We start from the raw sequence: 14373 nt of genomic DNA, 5'->3' as shown, positions 1-14373 counted from the left end.
TTCTAAATACAGGTAAGGCAGATTCAGTCTGGGATTGTCATTGTTTTGTCTTTAGTATCAGATCTGTCACTGTGCTGCACGGGAATGAACATCCTGTTTGTTGCCTGCTGTTGTGAGCCGAGCTGATGTTATCCCTTGTGATCCCTTTGCGTGTTTGTGCACCTTGAGTGTGACAGCATGGAGTCTGAATTGTTAAACTGATTCTAAATTGACTCTGAGTTTCCTTTTTTTGTGTTTTTATAGTCTTTGTGTCTAACAGATGGATACATTTAAAGATTGATTTAGGTGGTACAGATGGATGGAAAGTACATGATGCATAAATGGATGGGTTATTGTTTATCAAATATAAAATGTCTAATTTATTCTGAATGGTATCATATAATCTGAAGTCTATGAACACTGAAAATTCATCAAATGGGCAGGTTAGATCGGGGAGTTGGCAGTTCAGGGTTGCCAGTTTCTGTCCTTTTGCAGTGACCTGAAACCAGTATATCTAAGAGATTTTTTTGTTCACTGCTGCAGTGTTTCTGCTCTACTCTAGTTTTCCTTTCTTGTTCCCTCTAGACCACAACGTTGTTCCCTCCCTAAAGAATGTAGGACTCCATGGGCCAGAGACAACTTATATCACAAGGTGTTCTATCCTATGGCAAATGTATTGAGCTCAGTATGCTTTCAACTTTTGCTTTACATTTATTTTTGTATTTTAGAGGCATCCTGACCTGATTCACTGCTGCAACTGCTGCATTTCAATATGTCTTTGCAGACTTTGCAGACCATTTAAAGCTGTCCATTTAAAGCCGACAACTGGGAATGTATCTGCAGTGACATGGTGGAGTAATTGGCTTGATTCATAGGCCCATGTTGAGATCTCATTATACCAGGGAGTTTGAACTTCAGAAGGATGGGGGAACAGACAATAAAGTTTGCTTCCTCCTATTCTCCTTTTTTTTTATCGATGTCAGTAGACATAAATCGGCAGTCTATATTTCTGACTGATGATCTGCCTATATGCTCTTGGCATGCTTTGTGTCTTTTGTTTAGATCTGCCTCCAAAGCGCCGGCGAATGAGAACAAGGAACGGCCACTAAGCACCATGAGTGAGGCCTCCAACTACACAGGCGGCTCGGACTACGCCGCAAACCCCAGTAGCCCAGCAGGAAGAGTGAGTGACACACACGAATGCATGTCGGTTAAGTTAGGAAAATAATGGAAAACCAGTCCAGAAGTCTAAAAGTCTAGACTTTTATTGTTTGTGGATTGAGCTTACTTTGCTATTTACTCATTCATACTCTATTTCTAGCCATCAAGACCTTCCAAAAAAATTCACAACTTTGGGAAGAGATCCAACTCCATCAGGAGGAATCCCAATGCCCCAGTAATCAAAAGAAACTGGCTTTACAAACAGGTGAGTAAGATTATAGGACTTAGTGTGTGTGTGAATATGAATTTAGTGTAGATCATCTTGTGAATGTAAACTTTATGTTGAATCAACTTTCCACCTTTTAGCTTTAGTCTTTAGCACAAAGGAAGGTTTTTGATTTCTTACAGGATCTGAGCATTTCTTTGTCCAGTGTCTCTGCTCAGCCAGTCATCCAGTGCGAGCAGTTTTTAAATACCAATCCCTCATCACAGCTCTTGGTTACTTACAGGAGGGTGAAAAGGGGGTGCTTGAGGCAGCTCTTTGCCAGACAGGACTCTTTCATGCTTCCTAAGTGGGAGACTCATTTAGTTTTGATTGCAGCCTCCCGGTGCTGTTTTGTGAACACATGATGGCTTCCTTTGGTAAAGCTGCCAGCTGCTATTTCTTTGGGGACTTCAATCATGGTGATGTAGATCAAGCACAAGACTCACAAATCTGCTACCCTGAATAAAAGCTGGATTTGCACTTTTATTTCCCTGCCTTATTGAAACCTGGAAGCTATTGAAGTCCTTGGCTAAGGAAAAGCTGCCGCCCTTCAGTTGATCCATTGGGAGAAAAAAATGCCACCGTGATTGATGTGACGGTGAACGCCTTGCATTTCTGTTCCCGCCTAAACTAAGCAAGATCTGACAGAACTTTTGATAAAGTTTATTCATTAACACATTGTAAAACCAGTGGCTAATACCTTAATTTAACAGATCGAAGGCGATGAATTAATGAAAGCAAGCTTTCAATCTTTTTGTTACATTTCTGATGTGCCTCCATTATAAACACACTGAGCAGCATCTGGTATCAGGACTTTTTGATACTAATGTGTTAAACATGCTGGTTCATGGAAATTAATTTCCATTTAAAGTAAACTGCAGCCCACATGCCGTTTGACCATAATGACAGAGTTGTTGAGGTCCCTTCCCCTACTTTTGTCTCCTGGTGAAATCCACGATTAAGGACTCTGCTCAAGTTTTCCAATAAAGCGAATGGGGGAGTTAATACCCTTTTTTCCTCTTCATCCTTTTCAAGCAGCAGCAGCCTGAAAACTCATTTGATCACAGCATTGCGATACCAAAGAACAACTTTAGCTAAGGAGGTTTATTTTTGTTGTCCATTAAACATGCTTCCTCCTAAAAGTGAAAGCTGTTTATTTGGTTGAAATGATATACACAGTGGAGCACTCTCTTTATTATATTTATTCCATACCAGAAATTGAATGCTTTCCCTAATAAAGTACCATTACTCCGTCTCAGACCAATATTATGTAACATTTGATTGAATTTTGCAACACAAAGTGGATGAGTTCCACACGGTTATTAAAGAATGTATCTACAAAAAGGAGTCCAAGGAGGCTTTTCATACCACAAATAAAAACAAAGTGATACCTGGTTTGTAGATGACCTGTCAATCAGTTGGAAGCATAACAAAAGAAAGTTGTCAACAGCTTATATAGCATACTTAAGACTTCAAAATACAAATTAAATGTAATTGATTGCCGTCTGTCCTTTGAACCCAATATATTAGACTATAAATAGCATCTTTCTGTTCAGTCTTCTTGAACTTAAATAAACATTTTAAATATATTAAATAACCACTAATAGATTTGAAGGAACGGAACACTGAGACAAAGACAAACTGAACTCTATTTCTTAAGTAGAAAGTTTTATTATTCAGATTTACAGACAAGCCTAATACAAATCTGTAAATACAAAGGGCATAATTTTTTTAAGACTTTCATGCTACACTCCTAATTAGTTAAGATGTTCCTGATTGGTCAGTAATCAATACATGGAAGTCACTGAGAGTCTGATTGGTTATGAATTAAAAAACGGGATCTCCTGCCATTACAATTTCACTCATGTGGAGGCACTATTACATAAAGAAACCTTGGAATAACACACACTAACTGTAGTTAACAGGTTTCTCGTGATATCACCAGTCATCTTCTCTTAACTAATTATATCGGAGGGGCTGAGGGGACTACAGCAAGTACTTTTTCTTTGTCATTTCACACTAAAACCATTCCCACTAGATGGTGGAGTAAGGCCCCGATAAACAGAGCGCTTTTTAGCAGCGTGGTGCGGCTTTTGGTAATTGTTTTCGATGAGAGTGAAGGTTTTTGCTCACTGATTTTACGTTGCTGAGCGATTCACGTTTTTGCCCTGAACGCCTCGAGTTGAAAAAAACTTCAACTCAGAGCAGAAAACCGCCCAACGTCATTTGTGTTTTTTTCCATTGTCCAATTGAATAAATTTAGAGGCAGTCATATGCGGTGGTTGCCTATCAACAATAAAAAGTAAAACAAAGCTCCCCCTTTTTTAAATTGTACTCTTCAACACAAAAGGCAGTGCGGTGCGCCTCTGTCTGATCGGGGTCTAACTGTTCTCTATTCCTCTGGTGTCTTTTCAGGACAGCACAGGGATGAAGCTGTGGAAAAAGAGGTGGTTTGTGCTGTCTGACCTGTGCCTCTTCTACTACAGAGGTGAGTCCTGTCCTCTCAGCTATCAACATGTTTCATTAGTATTGCGCTGATTACAACAATAGTGGTTTTCGATTAGACGTTCAGAGGACTCTTGTGACCTTCAGAGCCAGAAGCCGCGCTCTTGGCGGTTGTTTATATATCTGGATCCAAGTCCCTGTGGTAAGCAGCCTGTCAGGACCAACTGGGGATGCATACTAATTGAAATGGCTCTCCTGTCATCTGATTTGCCATTTGATGGATATTTTTTTCCCTAAGCGAAGCCAGGGCTTTAAATGAGGCTTGGATGCAGCCATAATGTTGATAGAGAAAGCATAGCAGGAAATTGGATTTCACACTAATGTTAAGTCATGGAACAAGTTTCCAGAGATTATGCTGTTTTTATACAGTGGTTGCATACTAGCATGATACTTGGATTCAGTTGCATTAAACAACATTTATCTTGCTAACATTAAAGGTACCCTTCTAATTCCACATTAGAAGGACCACTTTTATATTATCACAGTGATCATCCTTTTGAATATGTGTGGTATTACATGGTTCTGTAATTTAGTGAAGACCGACAACCCATACTTTCCTAACTAAGTAATAAGAATTTATATTTTGACTAAAGTGGAAACTTGAATACATTTTTATTTAATCTATTTTATTTTAAATGGACTCTAGTACCTTAATCAAAGTCACAATCTTGGTCATGTTTTTTCATGATAGGCTTATTGTGGGTTTAAAAAGAGTTTACAGTTTAAAAGTTTTCCATTAAGTTATTTAAATATGGCTGGCCTTAAAAACCTTCCTCTTTGCTACTATTGCGCAATAGGAAAACACTTGTAAGATATCATATGATGTGTTAGATATAATATTTTTTGATAAGATGCTATTTACGGGACATGTCAGCCCCTCTCATGCAGTACTGATGTTGTTATCAAATATTGACACAGCTAAGTCCAGAGAACGTTGAAGAGATTTCCTTTTGAAATAAATGATATGAATAATGTGAATCAATGAGGCCGTAAGACAATTGTAGACTAGATCTAATGTTGGACTGCAGCAACAGAGAAAATATAATTCTTGCCTGGCACGTCCACGTGCCCAATGCCCCCTGCTCACTTGATGCACGGATACAGTCATCATTTCTGCTGATCAGGATGACATCTAGTCTGTGTTATTTCTGGTGTCTGCTAGCCCTGTCGCCTTCTTTCCGCCCACTGACTGATAAAAGCCACAGACAGCAGCGGACCGAAAGGCTTTATCCAGACAGACATATTGAGAAATCCACCCATCAGCAGAGAGTGGGCAGAGAGGTCGTGAACTGCGCTGCCCCTCAACTAAGCACAACTGCTATTTGCTGTAGTTGTTGGACTGTTATTGTAAGTTCAGGATCCTCCACATTGTTAGCTTATGTTTTGCAGAGTCCTCTGTGCAGAGACTTGATGGATAAATAATTAAATGTAGGGCCAGTGGGCTGCAGGTACAACTGATGCTGGTGAATAGATCAATCCTTCAGACGTTAGTAATGGAGCCAGAGCGCTAACATAGCTCCAGGGCGAACAGCTCTACCTCTTAACTACCAGAGGCCGACCAGAGTTCAGCTACCACTTTTTATTCCCCCAAATATTACTCACCATTCACGATGAGGAATAAGATATCCCAATTACTACCAATATGTGTTAGGAGACTTTTGATTTGAGTCACACACACACACACACACACACACACACACACACACACACACACACACACATACTGTGCAGACAAAGAAAATGCACATATGGGACTGCAGCAGTCACTTCCCTGATTTATTTTGTTTTCCTGTTTTGGGTAAGCAGTGCAGATTGCTCATAACAAATTAGGAGGGTAAGCAATTCTCTGCTAAAACTCGGGACTCAATCTAATCCCCCCTATGGAGAGTGCTCCATTGTCAATGTGGAGCCCTGTCTGCTAACTTAATGAGGATTAGAGTGGCCTAGCTGCATTGGACAATAAATCAATGCTCATCTTTTCCTCTGATTGGACCCTGCTCATCTGACCAGCACTTCTCTTTTAGTATTTATCTCGCAATCCACTTGGTTTGTCTTGCCTTTTTGTTTACAAATTAGTGTTCCACATAAGAATTTAGTGTAATATCATGGAAAACTCGAAGTTGACTGACAAAAATAGCCCCTAATGCTTTGTGTTTTTCGCTGCAGATGAAAAAGAGGAGGGGATACTTGGCAGCATCCTCCTACCAAGCTTTCGTGTTTCCATGCTCTCTGTGGATGATCACATTAACAGAAAATATGCCTTCAAGGTCAGTGCATGTTTTCATTTCTGTCAAACTTTGTTAGACTGCACATTTTATGGTTGAGTACATTTAGAGCAAAAGTAAAGCATAAGAAACAAAAGGTTGTGATCACTGGTGTTCAGTTTATAATAAAATATTTTCTTTTAGCTGTAGTGGTCTTATATTCCTACAGTGTTTTCTTAAGCACATATATCACGCCTAGGTTTACTGTGGTTGGAACATGTTTTGTCTTAACTTAAGAAATATTTTGCAGTTGACTGACAGTGAAGTAATGCAAGTCATTGTTTAAAACTTAACTGCACACTGCTCATGCTAAGAAAGCAAAGAAAGTACTTGTGATATGTCTGTGCTGGCTACTGCCAGTGGCGGAGTACTAGAGAATTGGAATACTCTTAGTTGACTCGGAAACCCCAAGTTACAGGGCAACAGGCATATTGTATGGGATCTCAGTGGTGTGTATTTGACTGTGGGTCCTTCATAAACCCTAAGAGACAACAAAGTTGTCCTGCCAAGTACAGACAAACACAGACGCCCAGGAGTCTGCTCAAGGTCTCTCCAACCACACAGCCCACTCCTTTTCCAACTTAGATTCCGGCTGAAAGAGAGAGAGTTGAGGTAAAGAGAGAAACACAAGAGCGGGGTACGACCTCTTTGGTTTACAGTGATTCGCTCAGGAATGGGATGACTTTTAGACTGCATAATTTTCCTTTTAAACTTTTCCTCTGTCTCTTGTTGTGGCCAAATGGCCACGTCATTAAAAGTTCCTTATTTCTCAAGATTATTCTGAAGTAATTGTAGCAATGACAGTGTTTTTTTTCCCGACATTAGTAAACAGAATTATATTGAAGTTGTTCACTAAACAATCTGTTTTTCTCTTTCTGTTTCTTACTTTAACAACACAATGGTTTGTTCACTGCAAGGGAACAGAGCTACGGAACAATGTGTCTGCCATACAATGAATTGCATGGTAAGTCCTACAGTATTGTGGCAGATTTACGGCCCTAATCTAGTGGTATGCATGAAACTCAGGTGACTCATTGTTTGATGTACATATGTGGATGATACAGATGCCCACAGCCAGGAGTATTTCACAAACCATCACATTTTTCACCACTCTTTGCTAAATCATATGACATGCATTAAAGTCATTGTTGCCTCACAAAGTCTCAGCAGCTCTACACTCTTCTTATTTAGTGATAAACCTACATAAAAGCAACCAACCTTGATTCACCGGGGCAGGGTTAAAGTGCTAAAGATCACAGTTGACTTGATGCTTTTCTCTTCTCTCTTTCAGGTAACTTTCTCTGTGTCACTTTTCCTGTCAAAACAGGCAACGCATCCCAACATGCGGACGTACTATTTTTGCTCTGACACAGCCAAAGAGATGGAGTCTTGGATGAAAGTAATGACAAATGCTGCACTTGTGCATTCAGAGCCAGTCAAAAGGTTTGTAAAAGGATCTCTATTATAGTTATTGTTACGGAGAGTGTATTTTATTTGAAGTTGGGAGATGACACTGGGTTGTTGTGCTTTTGAATGGAGAAAAAGACATTTGAAAATGGCATTTGAGGACAGTTCTTTAAACAAGTATGATTGACTTGGTTCCTTGGATTATTTCTCTATCCTGATTTCTTTTAGCATTTGTACTGTAAGCAAGTGCTTTTCAGTCCCTCTGTTAAGCCTGTTAAGTTCTTAAGCAGGAGTTCACCACCCGCTTTTGACATTTCTGGACTGTGGGTTTGTTGAAAAAGCTGGGACTGTCTTTAATGTTATGTAACTTTTTTTAAAACCGTTTTTACTGTAACTATTTTTACTGTTGAAGTGTATTACAGAGTAACATACACACAAATGCCATGTGCATGTGGGCATACAGTCACTTTGAATGCATGGTGCAGGTTGTTCTGGAGATGTTATGCACAGCTGTGCTGCCTGATGAGGACCACTGACTCATCAGGATAGGGTTTTTTTCTCCTTCTTTTTTAACTGTGTTAAATGTTTCTCATTTGGCAGCCCGCCTGTCTAATGCCCTCCTTTTATATGGGTGAGCAAAGATGTAATGGTAGTGCTTTGTAATTACACAGAGCAGTAGTGCCTGAAATCCACTGAATAGAACAATGTGATGCTGTTATAAGTCTATCTAGTTATATATAATATCCATCTAGGCTATGGGCTATCCTAATTTCAAAGTATCTATTGAATTATATGGACAGTATTACATTTTATCAGATCTTTCATATTTTAAGCTGCTAGTAGTGTTAAAAAAGAGAAAATACAGTAGCCCAAATCCTTATCTGTTAATGACCTTTCCCTTTTAAGTGTTTCTACAACCTCTTCAAAAGAAGTATAAGTAAATGCACACAGACCTTTCATAGGGCTAAATGTGAACTCTACTGAGCTGGTGGAGCCACAGATGGCTGGAGAAGACATTACGTGACTAGTGCTGCTATTTAAAAGGATAGAGTGGAAACTGTGAAGGAATGCTTTTCCTACTGCCCTCCTATTGCTAACCCAGTGAGCCATGCTGCTAAGGGGAATTTGCTAAACTTTGAAGCTGTGACCTTGAGTCTGTCTAAGGCCAAGGAGTAGTGGTGTCAATTACCTCTGGAGATCTCCCTAAGGACCACAGAGCTGTATATAGGTCTTCTAGAGAGGAGGCAAAAGGGAGCTGCAAATGGATTACCGGAGTCTGAGCAGCACCTCTGTGACGTGCCCCTGAAGAGACAGTGTTTTATTGGAGATATCTGATTTCCTTTTACACGCCTGGCCTCCTCTGGCAGCTGGAAGAAACATTGTGCACCTCCACACATTTTCTTTGCACTTTCTTTTTGTTTCAGAGCTACCCCATTAGCAGAGTTCACAAAGGTAATGCATTAGGTCTACAGCATATTTTATCCATACTTGATCCAATGTCTCAAACACCTTTTACTGGTGATCTATGACACAGATGAGTATCCCAGCTGCCCATTTAATCTAATGCACTTATCTTTCCGTCTCTGTGCAGGTAATCATATGTGTCTTGATTGCCTTTAGCTAGCACAGGGTCTTGATGTTTCTCGTTATTATTCTAAGGCCTCCTCTTTGTCTTTATCAGGTTGGACAGGCTAAAAGTGGAGCAGTGTGGACCACAAGAGATCAACCATTTGGCCAACCACAGGCCGCCACTCACACAGCCTGAAATCCAGAACAATGAGCTCAACCGTGAGGTTGACCGTGAACGCGATGCAGCAGTCACCTCCACCACAGCAGATGAAGAGAGGAAGCAGAGAGACGCTGAACGCTACGGCTTCCAGAAGGATGGGGCGGAGCCTGAGCGCCCACTCACCAAGATCAACAGTATCAAACTGCAGCCAGCACAGGCAGCAGCCATCAAGGCTAACATCACCTCCCCGCACACTCCGACAGAAATGGATGGGTCACACCGCAGCCCCCAGGTCAATGGATCTGGTGAGCATTGTCCAGCTGATGGGACTGGAGTCCCTCCTCAGGGAAGTCCCACCCATGAGCCAGGCCGCACCCTGAGCAGGACCAGCTCTATGCAGCAACTAGAGCAGTGGGTCCGCACACAAAGAGGACGCAACCAGGATGATGACACCAGGAGGTTGGTTTGATTCTATGACCTTTTACGTGTTTTTAAAAAAAAAACGGTGTTCTCAAAATATTTGTGGTGTAAGAGGAGAAAACATGCCAGCACAAGTTGTTTTTAGGTTATTGCACAAGAGTCCAATCTTGTCTTGTACTTCAACAACAAGAAGTGGAACTTGACTAAAGTTGGTATAATCTAGAAATGCTGATTCATCCGCATCTTGAGAAAGGAGGGATTCTCCATAAGCATCTGAGTGTCCACTCATACAGTACATATGCAGACTCAGATTTTCGAAAGGTTCTTAGTCCCATTTCTCTCTAAAGATGTGTTGTTTAAAGCCAGAGGATACACCCACTCCTCATCATGATTTAAACACTTTGATATTACACTATTGATAAACAATAGCCGAGCTGTTAGCCAGAGTTACTGCCTGCCACTGACCCTGCTGTGTGAGCCCCATTTTTAATTGGTTGAGATTAGACCTGCTCTCTCACTGTGTCTGTCTGCCTGCCTGTCTGCCCGTCTGTCAGTGTGTCTGTCTCTCCATCTGTTTATTGTCGCCTAGCTTGTGCTCATGTTTAGTTTATTTAAATGTTTAGTTAAAAATGGACGTGCAAAGCATGTACGTCCATTGCAATGCATGAATTTAAAAAGATTATTATGGATTAAACCACAAGGTCCTTATTTCAGTAATGGCCCTCTGTGATAAGCATGTAAACTCCCTCTCTATTCTCTCGCCATTCAACTCTTTCAACAGTCTCTATTTGTCATTACATTTCTCCAGAATTATGTTTAGTTTCCATGTACTGACAAGCATTTTTGATGCTTCTGGCTTTTACAGACCAGTAAGTGTTCTGTCTTAGTCTTAATAGGAAGCTCTCTCAATGCCAGCTGCACTGACTTTGAACTCACTGTGGAAGTGGAGCTTTTCAAAGCTTTGTTTTCACTGGAAAGGTCTAACTTGTCCTGAAGGGGTTCTTGAAAGTGAAGCGTCCATATAGAAGACTAGACTAGAGGTGTTTTTTGCAGCTACGTTTTAAAAGGGGAAATCAAGAACATTCACTGATTTAATATTATATAACATGACGTTGCTTTGATGGGTGAGGTAGCTAGCAAGTTATAATTGGGTGTTTTTGTTGTAAAAACTTCCCAAAAAGGCAGAGAAATGTCTAATTGACTATAAACAACTTCTTCTCTACTTTGAACCTGCCATGTAGAGCTTATTCTTCATGAAACAAATTCATATTTTAAGAAAATAAATAAATAAAATAATAATTCAAAGTAGTTGAAGATTTAATCAATTGTTGTACCTCCTTTAAGGGCTGATGGAAGTCCTAATGAAAATATATAGATATGAAAGCAGGCAGTTCACTACTTGTAAAATAAGTATCTCTGCTACTTATCTGTGTTATTATTAATTAATTAATTAGTAAATGGTACTACTTAATTATTTGTCTCTTATGAAACACTAGTCGAAGAGTTTGTCTCTTTAACTTCCTCATAACGACTCATGTTGGTTTGTTTTTCTTCTATCCAGCATTACGTCATACCAGACACTGCCTAGAAACATGCCAAGCCATCGGGTACCCTATATGCCTCATTATGCCGACGGCTACTGCAGCATGCCCAGAAATAGCATGGCACAGCGGGACAGTATCTGCAGCATGTCGCCATCATTGTACGACCAGGCCCTGGGTCCCTCGCCGGTTGACAAGCGCCGCTCCATGCGCGACGACACCATGTGGCAGTTATTTGAGTGGCAGCAAAGACAGGCCTACACCAGGCCGCCGGGGCTCTACAGCAATATGGCCAGTCCCAAAACCATGATTAATTTGTCAGACCATGCTGCACCAAGCCACTCCATCCCCCCCTCGCCCTCCCACGGCTCCCTGTCTATGTATGGTGGCTACTCTCCGATGAGATCCTACAACATGAACAGTGCTCGTTCAGAGGTATCCTCTCCCATTTACAGAGGAGACATGAGCATTGACAGACGGCACAGGCCACAACTCAACAAGGTCAGTTAAGGCACACATAAATCCTAAAGGGGTGGTTCACCCATCACTTACTTTTAGTTCTTCTTGTAGTTATGCAGATAGTTATGGTTTTATCTAAAATGGAAGTGAGTGGTCTGAAAGTGTCATAAAAAAAAACTTGTAAAACTATGTTTTACTATAAGAAATAGTCTTTCTAAAAAGTGTTAACAGTGTGTACTTTTGATTATACAGAATAACAGGGACACTGTTTCTGGGGAAAAACGTTTACAAGCTTTTAGAGCTAAATTTGTCAGACATACTGTTCCCAAAGGTCATACCCAAAGGTCAAGAATGAATCCAAGTTTCAATCCATCAAGTCATTTTCAATATTTTGAGCAGCACAAAGAAAAATCGATTCATCTTCTTTGTCCATTTGTGGTGACAGGAATCTATGATGGATCTTCTGATACCTAACAAATATTTAGATGGCTAAATGCTACTAGGGGCATGTGCAAAATGTTTTTTTTTTGTATTTGGTTGAACCGTCCAACTGTGAATGATTATTAAAGCAATCCATAGTGTAAAATGACAAGATGTTTTGTTTCTAATTTACTGTGTCTTGCAGTATGCCTACCCACCTGATAGGAGGTCTATGCCTGCAGGGATCCCAGTCCAGACTATCACTGCCCAATCTCTCCAAGGCAAAACAGTAAGTCCTCGTCCATGTCGTCCCTTTCTCTGTCCATCAATATCTTTTTAACTGAATTTCTCTAACCCACCACCCAGTAATTTCACGCTTAAATAAGTGTGTAGAGCACAGGCTATTTTTTATAACTCCACTACCCCCCCCCTCTCCCTCTGTCCTTCATTCCCTTCCAAGAAGACATTGTGACAGAATCTTTAGAGACAGATGTAGGCAGAACTCAGATGTATGTTCCAAGTGGTAGGATTTAGGGTATGCTCACCTCAGGAGCTCCTTTATTCGGTGGATACGTTAAAAACCCTGTCACTCACAACTCTCAAAGCCAGATCAGGAATGTATGTCAAAGCCGCACACAGTGCTGTGTCCACATGGAGCTGCTAAAAAGTAAACTGGATTCTGTAATAAATGCTAAACTCTTCTTCTGTCTTAATTGGACGTGTCAAATTTGCATGCTGCTGACAGTGATTGCACCTTGGATAATCTCACGGTCCTGAGCTGCATGAACAACTCAATACCTAGATATAGCAACTGTTCACCTATGGGAGCCTGATACCTCTAAATCTCCTGTCCTGGTGTGTTCTCTCCTTTCCTCTTCCACTCCCCCTGCGGTGTGTCCCTGTTTTATTGTGGCTGTATTTCCCTCCCTTCCTCCCTCCCTTGCAGCCTGAGGAACTGACTCTGCTGTTGATTAAGCTGCGGCGGCAGCAGGCAGAGCTAAACAGTATCCGGGAGCACACTGTAGCACAGCTTATGCAACTTAACATGGATGGCGACAACCCAAAGGTCAGGCCCCCAGAAATGCTCCTTGTGTGTTAGCGTGTGGTGCGTATGCCATCTTTAACCACTTCCATTATCCATCTCGATCCAGAGGATTGTTTTTGGTCTTCACACGTGGCTGATATAAGGAGAAGAGGCGCTGCAGTAGACGTTCTCTCCATGAAGGACTTCTCTTTGGCTTGAAGTTGTCTCTTCATCATATTTAGGGATCAGCTAACTTGCTTTCAACTTTTCCCAAAATGTGTAAAATGTCTGGAAACAAAAATTATCTTATTTTACAACCAGCATCCAACTTTATATGATTCATCAGATCATTACATTTGATCCAATTCAAATTGGTTGGCCGTTGATTGAGTCATTTCACTTCCCTAAATATTCCAGACAGATGTTAGCCGGAAATTAAACTTAAAGCCACTGGTGAGCTTAAACAGTGACCGGCTAAAGAGGTTAAGGCCACTGGCATATGTAAATGTTAATTCAGGATGTTTGCATTTAAAGTCTCTAATGCCAGGCCTAATGTGGAGAATGGTTGAGTATGAAGGATTTAGGTTTATAATCTCTCGTCTTCTTATACCAGTATATGGCAAGATTTGTGCCTTAACTTTTGTAGTTTAGGGAGTTTAGTATCAAGATACTCACACAATTTAAATATTATTTCAAGCTCTTTGCGTTATGCCTGCCTTTGGTCAAGTCTGCACACGGCCGTTTGGTCATTATGGAGCTCTAGTCTTTCATTTCCCATAGTACACTCATTCCATTACTTTATATAGTACTCCTGCTGCCTGGCCTTATTTCTTCACCTTGACTTGTCTTGCCTTCCTTTCTGTCCGGTTATCTGTGGGTACACTGTACATAACATACTTGTGTGTTTGTGTGAGCAAGAGAGAGAGAGAGAGAGCGAGAGAGAGCGCATCACAGAAAGACTGTGACGTCCTTTTCTTTTATCTCTCTCTCTCCTGTTGCCTTTTATTTCCTTTCCTTTTTGCTGCTGACGTTAGAACGACATTCTCTGCCATCACCTCCAAAGGAACCTCATGTATTTGGACAATCAGGTGGGGTAATGCATGACTGCATGGCCCTGTCTCCTCCTGGCATCAACTGAACTAATTTAATGCTTTGCTCTTATTATATTAATCAGTACTGTTTGCCGACAATACCTTTGA

General features: G+C 40.8%; 1 protein-coding gene across 14 annotated transcripts in view; it reads left to right on the top strand.

Moving 5' to 3' along the window:
- The window catches only part of LOC114559551 (pleckstrin homology domain-containing family A member 5), an 87503-nt gene that overhangs the window by 57722 nt on the left and 15408 nt on the right, over positions 1–14373 (top strand). For 8 of the 14 annotated variants that reach the window (XM_028584255.1, XM_028584252.1, XM_028584251.1 and 5 more), the window contains 9 exons: positions 1042–1162; positions 1301–1405; positions 3821–3893; positions 6077–6177; positions 7502–7617; positions 9263–9769; positions 11292–11772; positions 12356–12439; positions 13097–13216. In XM_028584255.1, the coding sequence (XP_028440056.1) occupies positions 1042–1162; positions 1301–1405; positions 3821–3893; positions 6077–6177; positions 7502–7617; positions 9263–9769; positions 11292–11772; positions 12356–12439; positions 13097–13216 (1708 nt within the window). Of the gene's footprint in view, positions 1–564; positions 1016–1041; positions 1163–1300; positions 1406–3820; positions 3894–6076; positions 6178–6207; positions 7139–7465; positions 7618–9262; positions 9770–11291; positions 11773–12355; positions 12440–13096; positions 13217–14373 lie in introns of those variants that run through there. The other 6 variants (XM_028584253.1, XM_028584257.1, XM_028584261.1 and 3 more) reach the window with 5 other exon arrangements.

Source organism: Perca flavescens, chromosome 8 (genome assembly GCF_004354835.1).
Source record: "Perca flavescens isolate YP-PL-M2 chromosome 8, PFLA_1.0, whole genome shotgun sequence".
Classification (NCBI taxonomy): Eukaryota; Metazoa; Chordata; class Actinopteri; order Perciformes; family Percidae; genus Perca; species Perca flavescens.
The sequence above is the reverse complement of the archived record's forward strand: the minus strand, read 5'-3'. Positions and strand labels throughout refer to the sequence as shown.